We start from the raw sequence: 20,693 nt of genomic DNA, 5'->3' as shown, positions 1-20,693 counted from the left end.
TTTTTTTTTTTTTTTTTTTTTGCTACTGTTTTTCATTTGTCTTTCCTTATTTTGTGTTTGGCTCTTTCGTTACTGCCTAATCAAGGCGGTTAGTCGCTAGTTCCCCACCGCGGCGGCCAGGGTTCTAACCCAGGTCAGGTCATGTGATTATTGTGGTGGACAAAATGACACTGTGGCATGTTTTCTCCGAGTATTTCTGTTTCCCCAGTCAAGTAGGATGAGGTGGGCAGGGCATGTAGCACGAATGGGGGAGAAGAGGAATGCATATAGAATATTGGTGGGAAAGCCGGAAGGAAGGAGACCACTGGGAAGACCAAGGCGTAGGTGGGTGAACAATATTAAAATGTATATTAGAGAGATAGGATGGGATGGTATGGATTGGATTGATTTGGCTCAGAATGGGGACCAGTGGAGGGCTCTTGTGAACACAGTAATGAACCTTCGGGTTGCATAAAATGCTGGGAAATTCTTGGGTAGCTGCAGAATTGGCTTCTCCTCAAGAAGGGCTCAGCTCCATAAGTAAGTATTTCTGTTTCCCCTGCCAATTCTCGTTCCACCGACTGCTCCACATTAATCATCATCCGGGGCTGGTACTAGGCTAGTTAGTGGCCGACGTACCGAGTGGACTCAGTCTCACCCCACCCCAAGAAACTAAAAAAGAAGAAATAACTATCTGATCTTACTAACTGAAGTTCTTTGTGTTATTTGACTACTGTGTACCAACTTCTGACGTTAACGTCGAATGAAATGAGAGACGGTTACAGACAGTGAATGACATACTGATCGCCTGGAGAGACTGATGAAAACCAGTTACATTAACGGATGCCCTTATTGGACACTTCCGTAATACCATTCTGTCTTGTTACCGCTTGAGATAACTTCTTTCAGTCTTCCTCTCGAGCAAGAAGTAGCCTGTATCTCTTTTCCCTTATTTCCATCCCGCAATTTTCTTTTTTCTAGAATTATTTTAAATTATGGCCCTTGGCGATGTATGTTTTGTAATATGTTGTGGCTTATAGACCCGTTGCTAAGCGTTGAGTCTGTAAACAGCCGCCGTTGCTAGGTAACTCACTCAACATGCACGCAACAATACAACAACGAACCCATCTCTAGGCAACGGATTGATAAACATGCCTACAACAATAGAATTTTTGGAGGCGGCGTGTCCTGTCCGGTCCGTGTAAAGTTGTTATGAAGAAGACAGTTGGGGCGTTCCAGTCAGTTGAGGGTTGGCAGTTATGTTGAGCTCTGCAAGGGAAGGCCGAGAAGAGATGGCGCTATATTTGAGAATTGAGAGAGTTCAGTTGCAGGACATCCGCTGGACAGGAAAGACCTGAGCACGGGAGCTGAAGAATCTTCACTGTTAGAAGCCGTTGTTAGGGAACAGCTGTTGAAGACACTGCAGGCTGGAGAATTTGCAACAGTGAACTGTAAAGTGACCGATCGAAAGACCACCGCTTGTCGTCGAAGTTAGTGCCAAATTTAGCGGATAGAGGGTGTCACGTGGTCAGCGCAACGGATCCCCACGGTTATTTTCGGTTTTCTAGACCGGAGTCGCTATTTCCTTGAAACATCTCCTCAGTTATCCTCACGAGGCTAAGTGGACCCCATTCCAGACCCACTACTTGTCAGAAAACCTGTTAGCGCCTGGAATCGAACCCGGAACCTCTGCATCTGTAGCCAGGAACTCTGACCAGTAGGCCACAGGTGCGATTTTTCCTAAGCATTTGTAAATATCTGCCAGACTACACGGAGTCAGTTGACACTGTATAATCTCGATACTGACATTCGTTAAATGAAGAGTTTGTAAGTGATGAAGGCAAGCAAGACCATCGTGTCCCAGAGAACACGAGGTCTGAGCTTGCATGTATGACCGCGAGAATGCACTTCAGGCTGCTATTTCCCAGCCGACACGTTTGCAAAATACGGTTGGTCGCCTCTAGTCTGAACGCAGTCCCAGCGCAGTAACATATTGCAGTGACGTCACCTCCGGTTACCCTCCCATTGGTACGGACGTAGCGAACTTACAAACCCCCACCCCTGGTAGAAACCATTGTCGAATGACTATGGCTACCTCCCATGAAAATTCCCAAGACCTTACATACTCACGTCTTCTATCTTTTTAACCACCCCTGCGTTTTCAAATTGGAAAGATCTTGACTCCCCCCTTTGAGGGAAATAAATTGCTTAGTACTTACGCCACCTTTGGTTGTTGTAGCAATGGAAGCTTCTTGGTGGGCCCAAAGCTGGTGCAGGCGATGCGGCAATCCCCCATCAGTCCAAGAGTGACAAATAGAGTTCCGGTCACCTGCAGCCCTCTGGGAAATTTGCTGCACCTCCTGCTTCTTTCGGCCGTTGCTATTGACCCAGCTGTGTCCTAGCACCAGGCTTTATCCTAAATGTCGACGATTCTTAGCTATGCAGGCTACCAAGTGTTAACAAAAGTAAGGATCAGTCGCTCCACGCTAGTGCCAGGTTACTTTTAACTTTATGTTCTCGTTCAGAGCATATGTTCAGACAGTGTTTCTCAGCCGAAGTGCCACGACATTTGATTTACAACCCGATTCAGTGCATTTTAACAGCAATTCATAACGTGGACCACCGATAGTGAAATCCAGTAGAACCCTGCTTTGCCAGCTCGTCTACCGGTCCTTTGCTCCTTTTACATATTAAATTGTTTCTCCTTCAATGCCGTCCACGTGTCTATAAATGGCTTTGTCACTCACTGTTGTCTACTTAGAAGTGAAAACGTAAAACTGTTCCTATAACAGACATTTAGAGGCCCATAGGGTTGTGAGACGTCGAGGCTCCCCATTTTCAGGACAGTCGGCTCACAGATAACGGTGAGGTCAGTCTTACTCGCCGGCCGCCTTTTACACAGCGGAAGATTCCTGGTACTCATTTCTGTTAAGAGGCTAAGTCGAACCCAGGACCATAGTGCGGCTGGAAGGACTAGGTAAACTGAAAAATTCCAGTGACCTCAGTGTGTTTGTGTGACAGTGACCTGTCAAATGTAGTCACAAGTCGTGAGTGTACAAGTGGTCAATGAATCCAGTCACCAGTCCAAACCCCGCTTACAGTCATTCAGTGCTACACGTGATAATATTAAGATGGATCATAGGCCCCCCCCATACACACACAGTTTGGCCTTCCGATCGACCTTACAGGCAGAACTGTGACAGTTTACCCCCTCCCTTTCCTCTCCATACACGCGCAGATAAAGCGGCAGGCTTCATGCCACAATCACGGTCTTCCAGCCTATAATGTTGAGTCACACACGTCACGTGTTACGGTCCTGCAGGCAGAACTGACGGACTGACGGGTTTCCCACAGGCCAACAGTCCAAACAATTGGCCGGCCGGCCGCACCACACACGTCAGTTTTGCCTTTCAGTCTTCAACTGTGCAGGCCGAACTGGAGGCCAAGAGAAGCAGGATGGGGATGGTATGGACTGCATTCATCTGTCTCAGGATAGGGGCCAGTGGAGGACTCTTGTGAACACGGTAATGAACCTTCGGGTTCCATAAAATGCTGGGAAATTCTTGAGTAGCTGCAGAATTGGCGGCTTCTTAAGTAGAACTCCGCTCCGAGGAGTTACTGCATAATAGAGAACAACATAGACAATTTAAATTCGAAGCAATGGTTTTGTTATTCTGTTCGACTTGTGGCCAAAAGAAACACAAACTTTCCGAACAAGCAGTGAATATTACAGAGTGGCGAACGTTCCCCTGGCAGCAGTTTGTCTTGTGAGATAAATTAAATGCAAAGATCCTTGGGATTGGAGAGACGGAGCATATGCGAGATGGGCAGAAATGAGATGTCAGAAACAAATTTGAATTCACCATCCTCGAAGAATAATATCAAAATTGAAATAATGCCGAAAATTAATGGACCTGAAAATACATTTTCATATTCAATAGAGTACTGCTTTTCTCTTGTTTGTATTTTGTGTTGTTCTATGTATATTTTTTTTATTGCTAGGACCTGAAAATACATTTTCATATTCAATAGAGTACTGCTTTTCTCTTTTTTGTATTTTGTGTTGTTCTATGTATATTTTTTTATTGCTAGTGGGGTGAGACTAAGTCCCTTGTACTGCTGCCACTTTTGGCCTATTGTACCAGCCCCAGATGATAGGTGAGGGTGATTGTGGAGCAATTGGTGGAATGAAGATTGGCAGGGGAAACCGAAGTACTCGGAGAAAACCTGCCCCAACGCCACTTTGTTCACCACAAATCCCACTTGACCAGACCCCGGGATCGAACCCGGGCCGCCGCGGTGGGAAGCCAGCGACTAACCGCTTGAGCTATGGCGCGGCCCATGTTTATGTATAAGTCTGTGATCCTGTTATGTTCAATATAAAACAGAAAAAGAAGGTTATGTTCTGAGGTGTCGGTAGATGAAACGTCTTGGCCTATAGAGTGACTTAGGAGTTCGTGAAAAGAAAGTGGAATAGAGATAGTGAAACGAATTGAAAGTTAAAAAAAAAATATTTCCCTTTCACCCTTTGGGAAATATCTCTGAGAGAAGGTGTGCTGTGTTGCCATATAGATTGGGTTATCTGAAAGCAAGTCATGTTTCATCGTAACAGCTGATTCCTTCCACAATGAAATGTGAGAGGTTATAAACTTTCCAGTAACGGCATTAATAAATGATGCAGTCTTCCCTGTGTCAGTTAGCTCCACTGATGGCCGCGCCAAAGCTGAAGCGGTTATTCGCTGGCTTCCCACCGCGGATCTGGTCAAGTGGGATTTGTGGTGGACAAAGTGGCGCTGGGGCAGGTTTTCTCCGAGTACTTCGGTTTCCCCTGCCAATCTTCATTCCACAAATTGCTCCACAATCACCCTCACCTATCATCTGGGGCTGGTACAATAGGCCAGAAGTGGCTGCAGTACAAGGGACTTAGTCCCACCCCACCAGCAATAAAAAAAAAGCTCCACTGATGGAACCGTAAAGAGGGAAGTATCAGGGTCAACTGGAACGTAGTTCCAGGTTGAGAGAATAATATGAAGTGTTCTTATTACTTGCCGATAGCTTTTATAATTTTAATTGCAAAATTGAATAACAACCAACTCACAAAACGCACATACATAAAAGAGACAAACGCTGTCACTTGAGGCATCGGAAATTAACCCTAAACAGCCCAGTGGTTAATATAGGTACCACTACCTTAACATATTGTAGCATGTAGACCCGTTGCTAAGTAAGGTCTTTGTAGACAACGGCCGTTGCTAGGTAATGGTCACAGCAGATTCCTAGAGCTAGTGGGAAAGGAGTTGTATACAGACAGCGTTTTCTGTGGTATGCAGAAGATGTGTCAGACTGGTGGCCTAGACAAGTTCTTCAGGCAGGATTTACGAAATATGATCGCAATGTTTAAACACTGGGGAAATTTTCGTAGCTGCTATTACTAAATTTTCTGGTGTGGGTAGAGGGTTGAGTATAAGGAAGAGAAGAGCAACTTTTAAGAAATACGGTGCAATCAGAAAAAAAGAATAAAGTTTTTTAAAGAAGTTTTGTCCAGGTTTTTTATCTTTTTCCCTGCGAAAAAATGTATTTCTGCCTTCTTTTCTAAACAGTTCAGAAAAGTGATATAAAAGGAGACGAGAGAAAAAAATGAAAAATCCAGAGAAATACTGAAACACCTTTATTACAGAAACTCCACGGTTTATCGAGTGGAAGATGATCTCATGGGGGCTTACCCAGCCAAAGAGGCACGAGGTAGACCACGCAATGTGACGCCGACTGGTCCTCAGTTATTTTATTATACCTGCACTACACTAGTCAGAGGGAAACTGCAGTGACGTTTCCCAGTGGCGGATTTCCACATCTTCATACTCTTCATTTAAACCTTTGCTCGGTGTTCGAGTCTCCGTAGGGACAAATTTTTATTCTCTCCATGTCGTCCAAACCGGCTCTGGGACCCGCCCAGCCTCTTATCCAATGAGTACCGGGGGCTCTTTCCCCGGGGGTATAGCTGTCCAGTCACCTCCAACTAATGCCGAGATGTAGAATACGTGGATATATACATCCACTCCCCAACACGTATTCAAAGCATAGTGTTAAATTAGTTAATCAGAAGGATAAATTTACCTTTCATCTTTGCTTGTCTTTGTCCATGGTGAGCCGGGGAGTTCGTCTGTATAATAACTAACGAAGGGTTAGTGGAGGAAACATGTTCCTCCGAAACGTCAGGTGACTTTCAGCGGAATATATGTTGTTAAATCGAAGAATATAGTACTCTTCAAGAGAAAATAATTTGCCGTTGCCGTGAATTGAACTCCAATTTCCCCGCGGTCCAATTCGCAGCTTACTAAGTACAGTAACTAGACTATTCTGCAGAACAAAGTAAAATTGAATTAGCAAGGGTGAAACTTTTAAGACCCATCAGACGTTGTATAAAATTAAGTACAATATCAAAACGTATGGAAGTTATATAATATATTTAAGGAGAATCAGAAGAGTATGCAGTGTAGCACGCATGGGAGATAAAATAAATGCATGCAGAATTTGATACAAAGTCCAGATAGAAAAAAGGTCACTGGAAGATCAGGAGGTAGAAGGAGATATTGAAATTGATGTGAAAGGAATACGATGGAAGAATGAACTTGAGTCATCTGGGTCGGGGTAGGAGCCAGTGACTGGCTCTTGTAAACACCGTAATTAACCCTCGAATTTCATAAAAGGCGGATAATTTCTTGAGGAGGTTAGCAACTGTTATCTTCTCAAGAAAGATTCGGTTCCAAGGAGTTAGGTAGTTAATAAATATTTAATTGTTCTGCAAGTGAAAGAATGAGCGATATAAAGAAGAGAACCGTTGTCCCATACGAAAGGGATTAAACGGTGACAAAAGAATTCTCTTGAAGAAACGACAAATAATCGAAGAAGCAGAGATTAAATCAAGCGAGACAAGATTCGTGTCTCACGTAGGGAGATGCTTACAAAATTTTGATTGGGAGACTACTAAGGAAATCTTCGCGGGTTAAAAGGTAATATTAAAATGTATCTTAAAGGAACGGGATGTCTGAGCGTGGACTGGATTCAAATTAGATTCAGTTTGATATCTGTAATTAAATTGCGGCTTCCAAAAAATTCTGAGAATTGATTTTACCAGTTGAGCTGAATTTGTGTTCCATTTGACCGGGCTGAACTAGAGTTATTCCTCCAATTTATCTTAACACTCTTATTTGTTTTCTTTCGAATGATGGTAATTTCATAGTAACTGATATTTCTGGGATTTTGGAGTGTCCCATTTAGCAAACGCACGTCAGAAACAGGGCAGACTGCTAATAGAACAGCTTATAGGGAGTTTTGTAAACCGCACGGTACTCGAAGATTGAATACCGGGGCATAAAAAGGAATATGGCAGTAGGAACGGGTGGGACCTGCAGATGACGGCCCATTCCGTTCAGAGGGCTCACACAGACCTTCCCCGAATGTTACCCCTTCCATTTCTCAGTGTGCTCGTGTATGTAGTTGAAAATAAATCAAAAAATGAATTAATAGTATAAAAACAAAGGGGGAAAAGGACGTGTTCTGGCTTGAAGTTCAGGATCTTTGTCATTCTGACGCCGAACCACGACGTGCCGTCTCTGTATGACGTCATTTTGCTACAGAAATTGCATGCAAGAATGCGCTATATCCTCCGTTATGCAGCCCGGCACATAACGTGTTCTAAATAATTCTGTCTTCTGGAATATAAGGCAGAATAGTTCCTTGAAAGTCAGGCGACGCTTCGGAGGAACATGCCGCTTGCATCTTCAGGGCCGAAGAATAAGCCATGCCAAGAAACCACCGTGAAAGCAAGTGACAAACTCTGGTTTCTTCTGCGCCGTCTGTGCGTGTGGGTTGGTGAGTGGTAAGGTTAAAGAGGTAAAGTTGTCATGTTGCTTAACTAATTAAGCACTACGCCATGAAGGCGTATGGGGGAGTGGATGTATAGACCCACATTTTCTTGACCTCTGCACTAGTTGGAGGTGAGCGATCAGCTTCACGCCCCGGCCGCTTTATCCCGGAGGAAAAAGCCCCCGGTACCCATTGTATAGGAGGTTGGGTGGACCCCGGAGCCGGTCTGAACGACATAGAGAAGTGAAAATTCTTGCCTCACCAGGACTCAAACTCCGACTCCTCCGACCTCCAGCCCGTAGCCTTTCGCTATACCGACTGAACTCCGGGGTGGGTGGTGGGTTACGGTGGATTAGATTAGGTTAGTGAGTGAATAACGCCAGGTAATATCTAAAACGTAAATATATTGTACATTGTAAAGGACCTATCCTTCAGTCAGAGAGGGCGCCCCACATCAACAAACCGCAATGGTCAGAGAGTAATCAAAATGTGGCCGTAAGCCCCAAATGGGAGCTTTAATCGAAGACAGACTGGCCGACTGACCGTGGGTCATAACATAACTCTATACAACAATAGTCTGGTCGGAATTGAAGGATGGAACTTCGAGACGTCACCCTGACGGAATGTGGGCTTGGAATTTAATTGAGTTGCCAGTTGCAGAAAAATTGCAAGAAGGGAATTAGCGGTGCACAGAAAACTTCATGTCTGATTTTAAGTTACAGTGAGACAGATATAAATCCGTTGCCAGGATACGACCAGTGAAGACCGACAACTCTAGTGCACGTGTAACGGTGAAGGAGAAAGTGTGTAGAACAGCGATAGCGCTGTATTGCCTGTAATCCTGAGTTGTGTGAATGTATAAGGTGTCAATAAATCCAATCATCCTAAACAATAAGTCACCGCTACACGTGACAGTATGTACTCAACTGTGAAGAGCATTTTTCTTTTTTCATTTTTCCATCCGAATTAACCTTAATCGCATTTGCGACGGTTTACTGTATATGAAATATTAGATCGAAGGTCGCGAGTGTGTGAGTATCAAGCCTACTTCTCATTCGGAAGGTCCCGCTTTCAGATCCCGTCACGAGGCCGCCTATTATGAATTTTAGAATTTTAGTGGTTTCTCTCATTCCTTTGCTTTCGGGCGAATCTGGGAGAGTACGGAAGATCAGGAGAGGACTGCTGGCTTCCTTCCACATCCTTTCGGGTTCATCCGAACAAGCGACTGTATATTCCCTGTGTTACTGACAGTCGCTAAGTGAAATATAGTTAGGGCTTAAGTAAATATGAAGTACTGGGGAATGATTGTAACCGCGTAATGATGTTCAGGGCATGTAGCACGTATGGGGAGAAGAGGAATGCTTATAGGATATTGTTGGGAAAGTCAGAAAGAGACCACTAGGAAGACCAAGACGTAGGTGGGTGGATAATATTAAGATAGACTGGATTGATATGTCTCAGGATATGGACCAGTGGAAGGCTCTTTTGAACATGGTAATGAAATTAATCTTCAGGTTCCATAAAATATCGGGAAGTTCTTGTGTAGCTGCACAACTGGCGGCTTCTTACAAAGGGTTCAATTCCATGAAGTTAGTTTGGATGATTTTAATGAACTGGAAAGGATCTGGAAGGAAGCATTTGTGATCTGTTTTAAAGTACTGTCGGAGAATATGTCTGGGGAAACCACGAAAATCCTCAGTCAGGATGACCGCTTTCCTGGTCTGAATTGGAACCCGGGACCTCCCTGATACGAAGAACAAGCTGGATGGGGCCCCATCCAGCTTCTAAACCAAATGGGGCTGGGTGGTTGTTATCCGGGGATAAAGCGGCCGGGGCGTGAAGTTTAACTCTCCTCCAACTAGTGCCGAGGTCAAGAAAACATCCACTCCCCCCGTACACCTTCATGGCGCAGTGTTTAATTAGTTAAACACAGGTAGAACTTTCCCTCTTACACATAGTTATATTTCAGAAGACAGGAATCTCGACATATTGTTGAGCTAATGCCACTTGTGACACTCTAGCGCTGAGCTCTTATATCGCCCCCGCACGCGTATGTGAACCGCGCGACAGCAACGCTCTCTCTGAAGACCCGCAGTGGCGCCACCTACATCTCCCACAAGGTGTTTCGGTCACAGTACGTGACATCTCTGCCTTCAGCATGGTCCTGCGTCACTCAGCCCAGGCACTTCACAGATGTCTCTGCACAATGCACAGGTGTAAACATCCGATACTAAGTGACCCAAAACCCAGGGCAGTGAGTGGGTCGCCAGTTAGGCCACCCGCCTTGCCATTAGTTCGCAGCTTGTTACAGGCGTGATCGGTATAGCACATACTCGTACAGGAGAGAAGACAGAAGAAACGGCAAGGAAAACAGAGGCAAAGGTAGGAACTAATAGAAAGGAAATGTCACGGAAGAAAAAGAACCCATAGATCAGATGGTATGAATGAAAGAAGGTAAGGTAAAGTTGTCCCTTTGCTTAACTAATTAAGCACTACACCATGAAGGCGTGTGGGGGAGTGGATATATAGATCCACATTTTCTTGATCTTGGCACTAGTTGGAGATGAATGGTCAGATTCACGCCCCTGCCGCTTTACCCCCGGGTAAATAGCCCCCGGTATCCACTGGATAGGAGGTTGGGTGGGCCCCAGCGCTTGTCTGGACGACGTGGAGAAGTCAAAATTCTTGACCCCACCGGGACTCGAACTCCAACCCCTCGATCGTCCAGCCTGTAGCCAGTCCCTATACCGACTGAGCTATCCCGGCTTTTTGAATGAGAGAAGGTAAGAAGACAAAACGGAAGGGAGGGGTGGATGAATGCAAGAGGGAAGAAAGGAAGGAAAAGAGAAACAGAGGAAGGAAACATATAGGAAGGCACACACGGACGGAAGACCTCAAGAAGGAAAAGCTTATGAATCTATACACGATAATGGTGTATCGCGGGTGGAAAGCAGTTTCAGCACTGCCATCTGCCGGCCTCGAGAGTTCCAAGGCTTTCAGAAATATGGACTTAATTAAGTACCACGCCGTGAAGACGTGTGGGGGTAACAGGCCGTGGAGGCCCATAGGGTTGTCAGACGTCGAGGCTCCAACATTTTCTAAACAGTCGACTCACGGGTGGCGGTGTGGTCAGCCTTACGCACCTGCCGCCCTTTACCCCCAGGAAGAACCCTGGTACTCATTTATGTTAGAGGTTGAGTCGACCCCAGGGCCATAGTGCGTCTGGAAGAATTAGGTCAATTGAAAAATCCAATGACCTCATCGGGAATCAAACCCGCGATTTTCCGACTTGTAGCAGCTACGCAACTGCTTGCCTCCGACGTATGTGGGAGTGGAAGTATAGCTCTATCGTACTTACCCTCTGCCCGAATGATGTCGATGGTCATGATGATATTGGTGATGATCTGTTTCGCAGGAAGCGCCGCTTGCTGATGCTCCGCGTTCTCGGAATGCGCCTCCTCACGCGGCTGTTGTTGCTGGTCTGTTCCCTCAGCCTGGTATCCCTGCTTTTCCTCAGCCGCTGTGGTCTCAACGTCGAAACGGAGGTGCAGCTGGACCCCGGCACCGGTAAGTACACAGTCAACAAGAAACCAAGTGCGCAAAGCGACACATATATCATACACGCGCATAGTTGATGGTCGCCAAGGTCTGGATACTTATCACGTGATCAACGCATCAAATGGTACTATAGCAGCTACAGGACGACGTAACGAGTCCTCCCATTGGTTAGTCTACTTTCGTCTTCCCAGTCTGCAATTTCGTGGGTTCCGTTAGACAGGCATAGTATAGTTTTTTATGCTGTTGCTGTAGATCCAAGGCGGTGTTGTTTGTTGTGTGGTGAGAAATACATCCGTCAGTTTGAATTTGTACACAAAAAAAAAACTTCGTGGCTTGTAGTCCGTAAGCGAACTATACCGACCGAGCGACCGCCGCTTGTCGGCGAAGTTACTGCCAACTTCAGCGGATAGAGGGTGTCGCGTGGTCAGCGCAACGAATTCCCACGGCCGTTAATTTCGGTTTTATAGACCTGAGCCGCTGTTTCATTGAAATAGCTCCTCAGTTTTCCTCACGAGGCTGAGTGGACCCCGTTCCAGACCCACTACTTCTCAGAAAATCTTGTAGCGCCGGGAATCGAACCCGGATCTCTGGATTTGTAGCCAGGAACTCTGACCACTAAACTACAGAGGCGGCCAATTTGAATTTGGGTACAGAATACGAATAGCAATACTGAGTATATGAGAACCACATCGCCTGAAGAATTGGATAGAGCCAACAACTATGCAGTCATACACACTTCGGAGATACTGCAGGTTGGGTTCCACATCACCGCAACGAAGCTAGTCGCACGATTTTTCTCTGTTGCTGTTTCCAATTATCGTGAAAACATGCTTTTTGCGAAGTCGTTACTCACTAATGGATGTTGTATAGCTGCTTCTTTGCTTGTCGTTGCCTAGCAACGGGTCTGCATGCCACAATATGTTAAATGTGGACTGTGTAACAACCTAATTTTGTGTAAGGGTTAAGCTGCCTTTACATAACGGCGAAATTTCGTGGTCCTGGAGACGGTGACATGGTATGTGACGCCGTGAAGTCTGGCACAAAGTTACCAACCTTTCGGAGACATTTACTTCCTCACTTTTCATATTCTTAACTCGAACATCGAGAGTGCACTTTCTTTCGAAACGTCGATAAAACTCTACCAGACTTCGAGAGCGCTACATAGCGGTGGACTGTAATCCCTACAGAATCATTGGGTGAACTTCCTGTGACGTCAAGCCTTCACCCTACCTCCTCTTGGTTTTTGAAGTGTGTTAGTAACACCAGCCATCGGACAATGTAACACTCTTAAGGAGTGAAGGACGACTTGTAGTTTGAGGTTCGATATCTCGAGATCGAGCGATCGATGTCTTGCAGCTGGGTATTGTAAGGTGGTACTCGAGTTCCTTCCCGCCACTCCCAGGGGCTTCCACTCGAGACTGCGGCGGGGTTATTTGACATAATAGCGTAGTAGTTCCAGGGCATGGAATTCCACAGCGTAATTTGCTGCTGCACCGTTGTGAAATGCAGAAATCAATTTCAGAACGAGTACTGAAGTAGATTTTGTTCTGAAATTAAATTTATGTACTATTTTCCATATATGTAAATAGAGGCAGGCATTTGTACATCTCTCTTCCTCCCCTTGAGAAATTCAAGTAATTTTTAAATGTTCCCTTCAGGAGGAATGGGTTTACACTGCACACTAAAAGATCGCGGACCCATAGAAAATGACTAACATCTCAATTGAACAAAGTTACGTTTTGAGAAGCTGATAGCCGCTCAGCTAGTCAAGAATATACCGCCTTTTGTGGTACACGTCCATTTCCGTGTTCGCAAAAGTCCATCACTTTTTTTTTTCTGTCCGGAACCAACTAAATGTAATCCAAAACCTTACACCTTATTTCTCTAAGATATATTCTGATGTTGTAAAGGGCCGCACCATAGCTGAAACGGTTAGTCGCTGGCTTCCCACCGCGGCGGCCCGGTTTCGAGCCCGGGTCTGGTCATGAAGGATTTGTGATGGACAAAAGAGGCGCTGGGGCAGGTTTTCTGCGAGAACTTCCCCTGCCAATCTTCATTCCACCAAATTTTCCATCATAATAATCACCCGGGGCAGGTACAATAGGCCAAACAGTGGCCGACGTGCCGAGTGGACCCAACTGGACGCCACCCCCCACTAAGCGAAATACCAATTTTAATATTGTCACGAGTAAGGTGTGTGCGTGACTGATAGTAATGGATAGGAACCAGTTGAGGGCCCTTGTGAACACGGTAATGAACCTTCGGGTTCCATAAAATGCTGGGAAATTCTTGAGTAGCTGCAGAATTTGCGGCTCCTCCAGAAGGGCTCAACTCCATGAGTAAGTATGTAAGTACAGGGAAAGAATATATGAAACAAAGAAAGGAAGGAAACAAGAAAGGATAAGGATAATAGGAAGAAGTTGAAATAAAGAAATTCGGCTAAAATTGCTAATCGATTTCAAGAAAATTGAAAAGAAATGTGAGAAATTATGACTCCGATAAATATGAACAGTAATAGAAACTATTCAAGGAAATATAATAATACGGTGAAAAGGGAAAAATGAAAACCCAAAGAATCGTTTTACTGGAAAACGTGGAGTCGAGTGCATCAGATTGCAGCTGGTCCTGCCATTTCTGAACAGCCTTTACAAACACCGACATTGGGAAGAGACAAACATAATAACCAGAGGGCATCAGTTGCTAGTTATGTAGTATCCGTGGCTGTATCTCATATATCCTCCAGATTCAAAACCACGGTTAACAGGTTGTGAAACGTTCTATTGGATATTACGACCCGTCCCGTTGGTCCGCTTCAATAGCAAGTGGTTCTCAAAATGAGCTATGAGCTCCGTTTGAATATGCAGGAAAATGTACGTATTTCCCCCACCCTACCCTATATATTTGCTTAGTTGTCCTGTATGTCATATGGGGTAGTGGCTGGATTGGTATGGTAGCAGAGCCGCATATGTATTCACAGGAATAGTAATTTATAGCTTTTAATAGAATGTGATTTGTGTGGGTTATAATGAATAATCCCTGTGTATGGGTTGGAGAAGTTGGCGTGTGGCGGTGGCGGTTTCTGTATTTGTGTCGGGATGGGGGGAGCAAGAGAATTTCGTAGCAAACTGATTTGGGTCAGAGGTTATAGTCCTGGGCTCGAGTCCAATGTAATTCTGTTTCTACTGTTGCAAGCTACAACTGGTCTCTTGTACGGATTACGCTGCCATGCCAGTGAGAAGCAGAAATGGCTCTGATATATCATTCATGGGATTCGCTTCCCTGAAACCGTACGGAGAAACGCACGAATTGTTATGAATCATTCACAAGAGAATATAACATGTGAATCATCCAGTCTCTAGCCGTAAGTCCTCGGATAAGGTGCAGTAAGATAAAGTTGCCCCTGTGTTTAACGAATACTCGTAAAGCACCACGCTGTGAAGACGTATGGGGGAGTGGATGCGTAGATCCACGTATTCTTGACCTTGGCACTAGTTGGAAGTGGGCGGTCAGCTTCACGCTCCGGACGCTTTGCCCCCAAGGAAATATCCTTCTGACATGAAGAGGAGAGGTATCCTATTCCTACCGGGATTCGAACTTCGACCCCTCGGCCGTCCATCCCATAGTCCCTATACCAACTACGCTAAGCTCCTGAGGTACAACACTGAGAAGGAAACAGAAGTTGGAAGACCATTTCTGGTGGGCTGCATATCTGTTCCAAACCCGTGACCAGGTTAGGAATATGTGGAGCTATACCTGCACTCCCCACTATGTCTTCATGGAAAGACGCATATTAACCGTACAAATGTCAGCTCGAACTCCTGTGTGTGAAGGCTCCCAGTGTCGTGAGACAGTAAAATATGCTCATGAGGCTCGGGGCCTGCAGCAATTTGGCAGTCACTGAGTGAGTACAACGGTGCAGCAAACGTAGCGCCTACATAGAAAGACCAACCCCCTTCCCCTCGTCTGAGAGGAGGCCCCATTTCGAAACACATACATGTCTAGGAGAAAACAAAAATTCTTGGTCATGGATCTCGACGAGACCTGGCACCAAGAATGACTGTGCTGGTGAGGACCAGCAGCAACTTAACCGACTGGCAGGTCGATCCATGGTGCCGAACCATTCCAGGTTGCCAGATCTGATCTTTCATTGGTAAATAATATGTATAAATGCTCCCTGAGAAATTCAGGTGTCGAGAGAATTCGCTCCCAAATGTTTGATGAGTCTGTATTAGAGAACATTGTTCGGGGAAACCCATGGAGGTTTACGTCCATCTCAGTAAGCATCAAAACGATGTTTTGTACGTACAACTACAGACATAAAATAGAAAATGCTCCTGTTTTTCGGAGATTACTGAATTCGACAAAGCATGTAAGGTTAGAGCCACGAAAATACGGATTATCTCTATATTGTTATACATTGATTACCAATTCTGCACTTTACAGAACAAAACAATTGCACCACTAACTAGAATTCTGAAACAGTTGAATACATTTAAATCCACTCAGCAAGTTTTAAATACATTTTAATCCGGGTCAGTTTGTTTTCAACGATTGATAAAAACTACTTGTTTGCCAAACCACATATACACGTATGTTCGATATAACGATTATGTACTGAGGGTGGATGGGGGAAATCTGTTCGTTTGAGTTGTAGAAAACTTTTCTATTTACTCGTATAAGTGAAATGGAACATAGAGCCAGAAATGTGTGAGGAATGTTGCCTCCAATAGCTCACGTACGTAACCGATAAATTTCTGTCGCTCAAGACCGCCTGGATCCAGTGCAGATTTCTCGCTTATCTTTGACCGCCTCTGTGGTCTAGTGGTCAGAGTTCCTGTCTACAGATCAAGAGATCCCGGGTTCGATTCCCGTCGCTACCAGATTTTCTGAGAAGAGTTGGGTCTGCAATGGCGTCCACTCAGCCTCGTGAGGATAATTGAGGAGCTGTTTCAAGGAAATAGCGGCTCCGGTCTAGGAAACCGAAATTAAAGGCCGTGGGGATCCATTGCGCTGACCACGCGACACCCTCTATCCGCTAAAGTTGGCACTAACTTCGCCGACAAGCGGCGGTCGCTCGGTCGGTATAGCTCGCTTGCGGACTACAGGTTACGGAGTTTTTTTTTGGGGGGGGGAAGATAAAACTTTGTGATCTTTCCATTTTTATTTTTGTTTCGGACATTCTCTTCAGGTGTCTTTCCTTCTTTCTTTCTTTCTTCCCACGTCCTCTTTAATATTTCCCCATTGTTTTAATCTTTAATTTCTTTCTGCCTTCTTTTTCCCTCCCTTCCGATTCCTCTTGTCTCTGATTCTTGTTCTCCTTTTTCCTCCCCTTTCTTCTCTTCGCTTTATTTTCCGTTTCTCTTTCATTCCTTTGCCTATTTTCTTATTTTTACTTGCCGTTTTTTTATTCTCTCTGTATTTGTGGTTTCTTTTCTCTTCATTCTTTTTGCATCTTATTTTCTTGTTTCTTTCATTACACCTGTGTTCATCTTCTCCCTCTGCTGTGTGCTTCATACTGCCTGCCAAACTGCACGCCCTCCATGTTCTATGTAACAGTCACGCCCCACGAAGTTCGAACCTAAAGTGTAAAATTATCCGAAGAAATTTATACAATGTACTTTCTACTTGGGCGGCCGATAATCCGTCCATGCCTTTCATGTGTCTCTGCCTGAGCGTGCCTCTCCGTGGAAAATGAATGAAAGAGCCTCTGGGCTTCCCTCGGATGAGTGACAGGTGGGTTGTTCGACTACGTCCCGCCAGATAGCGTTGGTGATGAGGGAGGATTGTATTATGGAGACGAAGTCTTCATCAAAAGACGCTGTACCTCGTGATATATATATGAAGGCTGCGGGAGAAAAGAGCCAGCAATTTAGAATCAGCAGAAATAAATTGCTTTCCTGTCTCTTTTTCGCCCTTGGGGTTTACTTTCATCAGTCCGTCCATATTCTTGCGTTTCTCGCGGTCCGTCTAGTTGTATAGGACACATCTAAAAAGATGAGATGTTCTTATTAGAATCCTTCACGCCTGTCTAATGATTTAAATGTAAATAGGACCCATCTTGGTATATGGAATACATTTTTTCAAGCGCGTGGGTTATGTAGTGACACTCGGAGGAATTGTTATGAAGTATGTATCCACTACCTGGCTCTGAGCCGGTTACTGCAGCGGTAACGATCTAAACTTAATTTCATGAGGTACTGAGTTTGCCTCTCGAACGGGACACCGGTTATCCTGGGGTTTTCGCTGTTTTCATAAGTGTCTTTATGCTTACCGCTTAAGGAAACTCAGATCCAACAAAACGCGTCCAATTTTGCAAAATATTATGTACGTTAAATATATCCGACCAATGACCGGCGTTCACCGTAATTGTGCAGACACGTTACTTGCTAACGACCTCGAAGAAAACAACGAAACAACAACCGTTGCTAGGCAACATATTCTTAATAAGCAAATATATCCAGCCGTTAATGAGTGACAATTCCGCAAAGAAACTTGTTCCCACGGAAATGATTAGCGTAAAATAGCCGTGTTTTTTGCGCGGTCCGTGCCGATATGTTATAAGGAGGACAATTGGAGCAGGAGTGAGAGATACTTTGCAGAGGCGGGGTTGAATACTCCACCGTAGCCATGCGAGTCGTAGGAGGCTACGAAAAGGGAATCCAGTGCCTGGAGGTATAACAGGGCACCCCTATTCCTGGGGGACAAATACGGGAACCTGGCCCTCTAGGTTGTAGTCTCGAAACTGAGGCAGTAAAATGTGCGCATAGTCCCGCGGGACTCTGGACTAGCAGCAATTGTAAACGACAGACCAATGCTCTCGTCAGAGACTATATTACGTCAGGACTATAACCGCAAGTGTTCATTTGGAAAATAAAATTACTGGTCGTAGGTCTCAAGGGGTCGCCAAGACGAACCGATTGGCGGTAAGTCGCCAGTCGTAAAGTGACTCTGACTCTAAGAGAGAGAGTATTGTAGGGGAATCTGTGAAGAGAAGGCTTAGCCGGTGCCGCTGAAGAATATCCACTGTTAGAACCCGTTGCTAGGGACCTCTGCGTTTCCGTGAGTGATTTCACATATCTCCACCCAGCCCGTTGTTGGTAAACACCCCTGCGCGTTAGGCTGTGACATCACGCAGCAGTGGTACCTATCACGTAACTAACTTTCTATGGAGTCCGTGCCGCGACCGTTGCTATGCAGTCGCTCAGTAAACGTTCCAACAATATAGGCTGTTTTCTGTGGGGTCATTGCAGAAGCTATGTAACAACAGTTACAGACAGAACAGATGTCAGTATTGTGGAGTATTTGCGAGTGTTTGAGTGTCAGTGAAAGAGTTCTCGGTGGAAGATATCCACGGAAAGTTCGTCGTTAGCAGACTAACATATAGTGATTGTGAATTGTATAAATCAGCAAGAGTGTCATAAGTAATTGTAGTTACGACTTTCAGGTTGTTAATAAAACCAATTACCAATCCGAAGGGCGTCTTCAGTATCCAAACAAGCTTACAATATCTTAGCCAAATTAGTTGTAAGGGTCAGACCTGGTTCAGGATCGTGTCCGGTGGCGGACTTAGATATTAATGTTGGTGTAACTTTCGGATTCTGCTAGCACGATGTTAATTAGATTAACTTCGCAGAGATAAGAAGACAAGATAGCAATTTATTTATGCTGATTCGAAATTTCTCTGCTTTTTCTCCATGACACACGTCATATTTTGTTAAGACTTTGACACCTTAATAGGCTACTGTGTCATCACTAACGCTATCTGGCGGGACGTGGGCGCACGAACTGGCTGTCAGTCACTCCAAGAGCCTCTTTTATTCATTTCAATGGAGCTGCGCGCTCAGGCAGACGGAGAGGGAGATATATTCATTTCATAATCACATCGCATCAATAATGTAAGTTCCCATGGTAACCAAGGCTTCTAAAGAACCTTTCAACTGTTGTTGTCATTCGAAATACACGAGGCGTACATACGTGTATACCGTAACACTATTTATGTGTATTGTTTTAAGCTTATTTTGCTGAGTGTGTGAATTTTTTATTTAATTGACTTTTTATTGTTGTTGGGTTTACAGAAGACTGTTCTGTCGAGAGCCTGAATTGCTGTGGGCGGAGTGTAGCACCGATTAGGCATTAATTAATAATTGAATAACGTTTATAGCAACATTAATTCCATTTATACATAGAACTGCGTTCTAGATTCATTATAAGGCGATATTTAAAAACATATTAGGGCTGCTGATATCCAACTATACTCGTTTTTCGAAAGCAGTCGTCATCATCATCATCATCATCATCCAGTTCACAGCTCAGTCCCATTAGCCGAGTTTTGGCTACGAGTGGGTGGTTGATCGTGAGTAGTGAATAGGTAAGAATCTGTAAGGAGTTGTGTTGCAGCATGAAGCATAAGGATGATTAAAGAGAGAGTAGTGGTTAAGGCAGTATGCTACAAGACGGAAGGTCGTGGGTTCAAGTTCCGATGAGGTCATTGGATTTTTTCAATTGACTTGTTCACCCAGCCTCTAATAGAAATGAGTACCAGGAATTAATTAAATAATTTTCCTGGGGAGTAAAGCGCGGCCGGCGCGTAAGACTGACAACCTTAGCGCCAACTTTGAGCCGATTGTCTAGATAATGTGGGACCCTCAACGTCTCACAACCCTATGGGCCTTCACGGCCTGGTACAACTTTACTCTTTTACTTTATGGTAGAAAAGTAGCTGAAAAGGATAAGTCATGGGAGAAGTGGGAGATCCTTTATTTTGTGGGGAGACAGAAGGCTCCCAGGATTAACCCGCTGTTTCTTCTGATAAAATTATTATGAAAATGAACACGTTAGGACCACGGAATTTTGCTTTCCTTAATTAAGGGTGGAGTTTGAAAGATGATTTTGTGGACTTCTGTCAGAATGTTTAAATTCTGATGAATTGAATGCGGCAGCAATTTGGAATACTCGCTGGAATATATATTGTCACGTATCGGGCTTATATCGCGACAAATAAGTTCTCGATGTATTCGATGTAGCGAATTTTATTTCACATTCGCACATACAATCACCCAAATTACAATCTGACGATTACTGCTACCTGCAGTATCACAATTAGTACACTCCAAATGCCACAATACAACTGACTGGTTGCTGGCTAACTCGACGATAGGTCCAGGACTCGCTGACTGACTCAGTACAACTCTGCGGTAGCCACACTAGAACTGACTGTGAATAGCCTTCGCTTCTCCCTATGTAGCCTCGATCGGACAATACGGGAAAACGGCCACGTAATAGGCACCCTT

The 20,693-nt window shown here is 44.7% G+C and overlaps 1 protein-coding gene across 3 annotated transcripts in view; it reads left to right on the top strand.

Annotated features, from left to right (window-relative positions):
* The window catches only part of LOC111871049 (chondroitin sulfate N-acetylgalactosaminyltransferase 2), a 365,067-nt gene that overhangs the window by 147,524 nt on the left and 196,850 nt on the right, over positions 1–20,693 (top strand). For all 3 annotated transcript variants that reach the window (XM_033754080.1, XM_023863789.2, XM_033754081.1), the window contains one exon: positions 11,261–11,412. In XM_033754080.1, coding sequence (XP_033609971.1) covers positions 11,261–11,412 — 152 coding nt within the window. The remainder of the gene's footprint in view (positions 1–11,260; positions 11,413–20,693) is intronic.

Source organism: Cryptotermes secundus, unplaced genomic scaffold (assembly GCF_002891405.2).
Source record: "Cryptotermes secundus unplaced genomic scaffold, Csec_1.0 scaffold73, whole genome shotgun sequence".
Taxonomy (NCBI): Eukaryota; Metazoa; Arthropoda; class Insecta; order Blattodea; family Kalotermitidae; genus Cryptotermes; species Cryptotermes secundus.
This window is presented reverse-complemented; position numbering and strand designations above follow the sequence as displayed.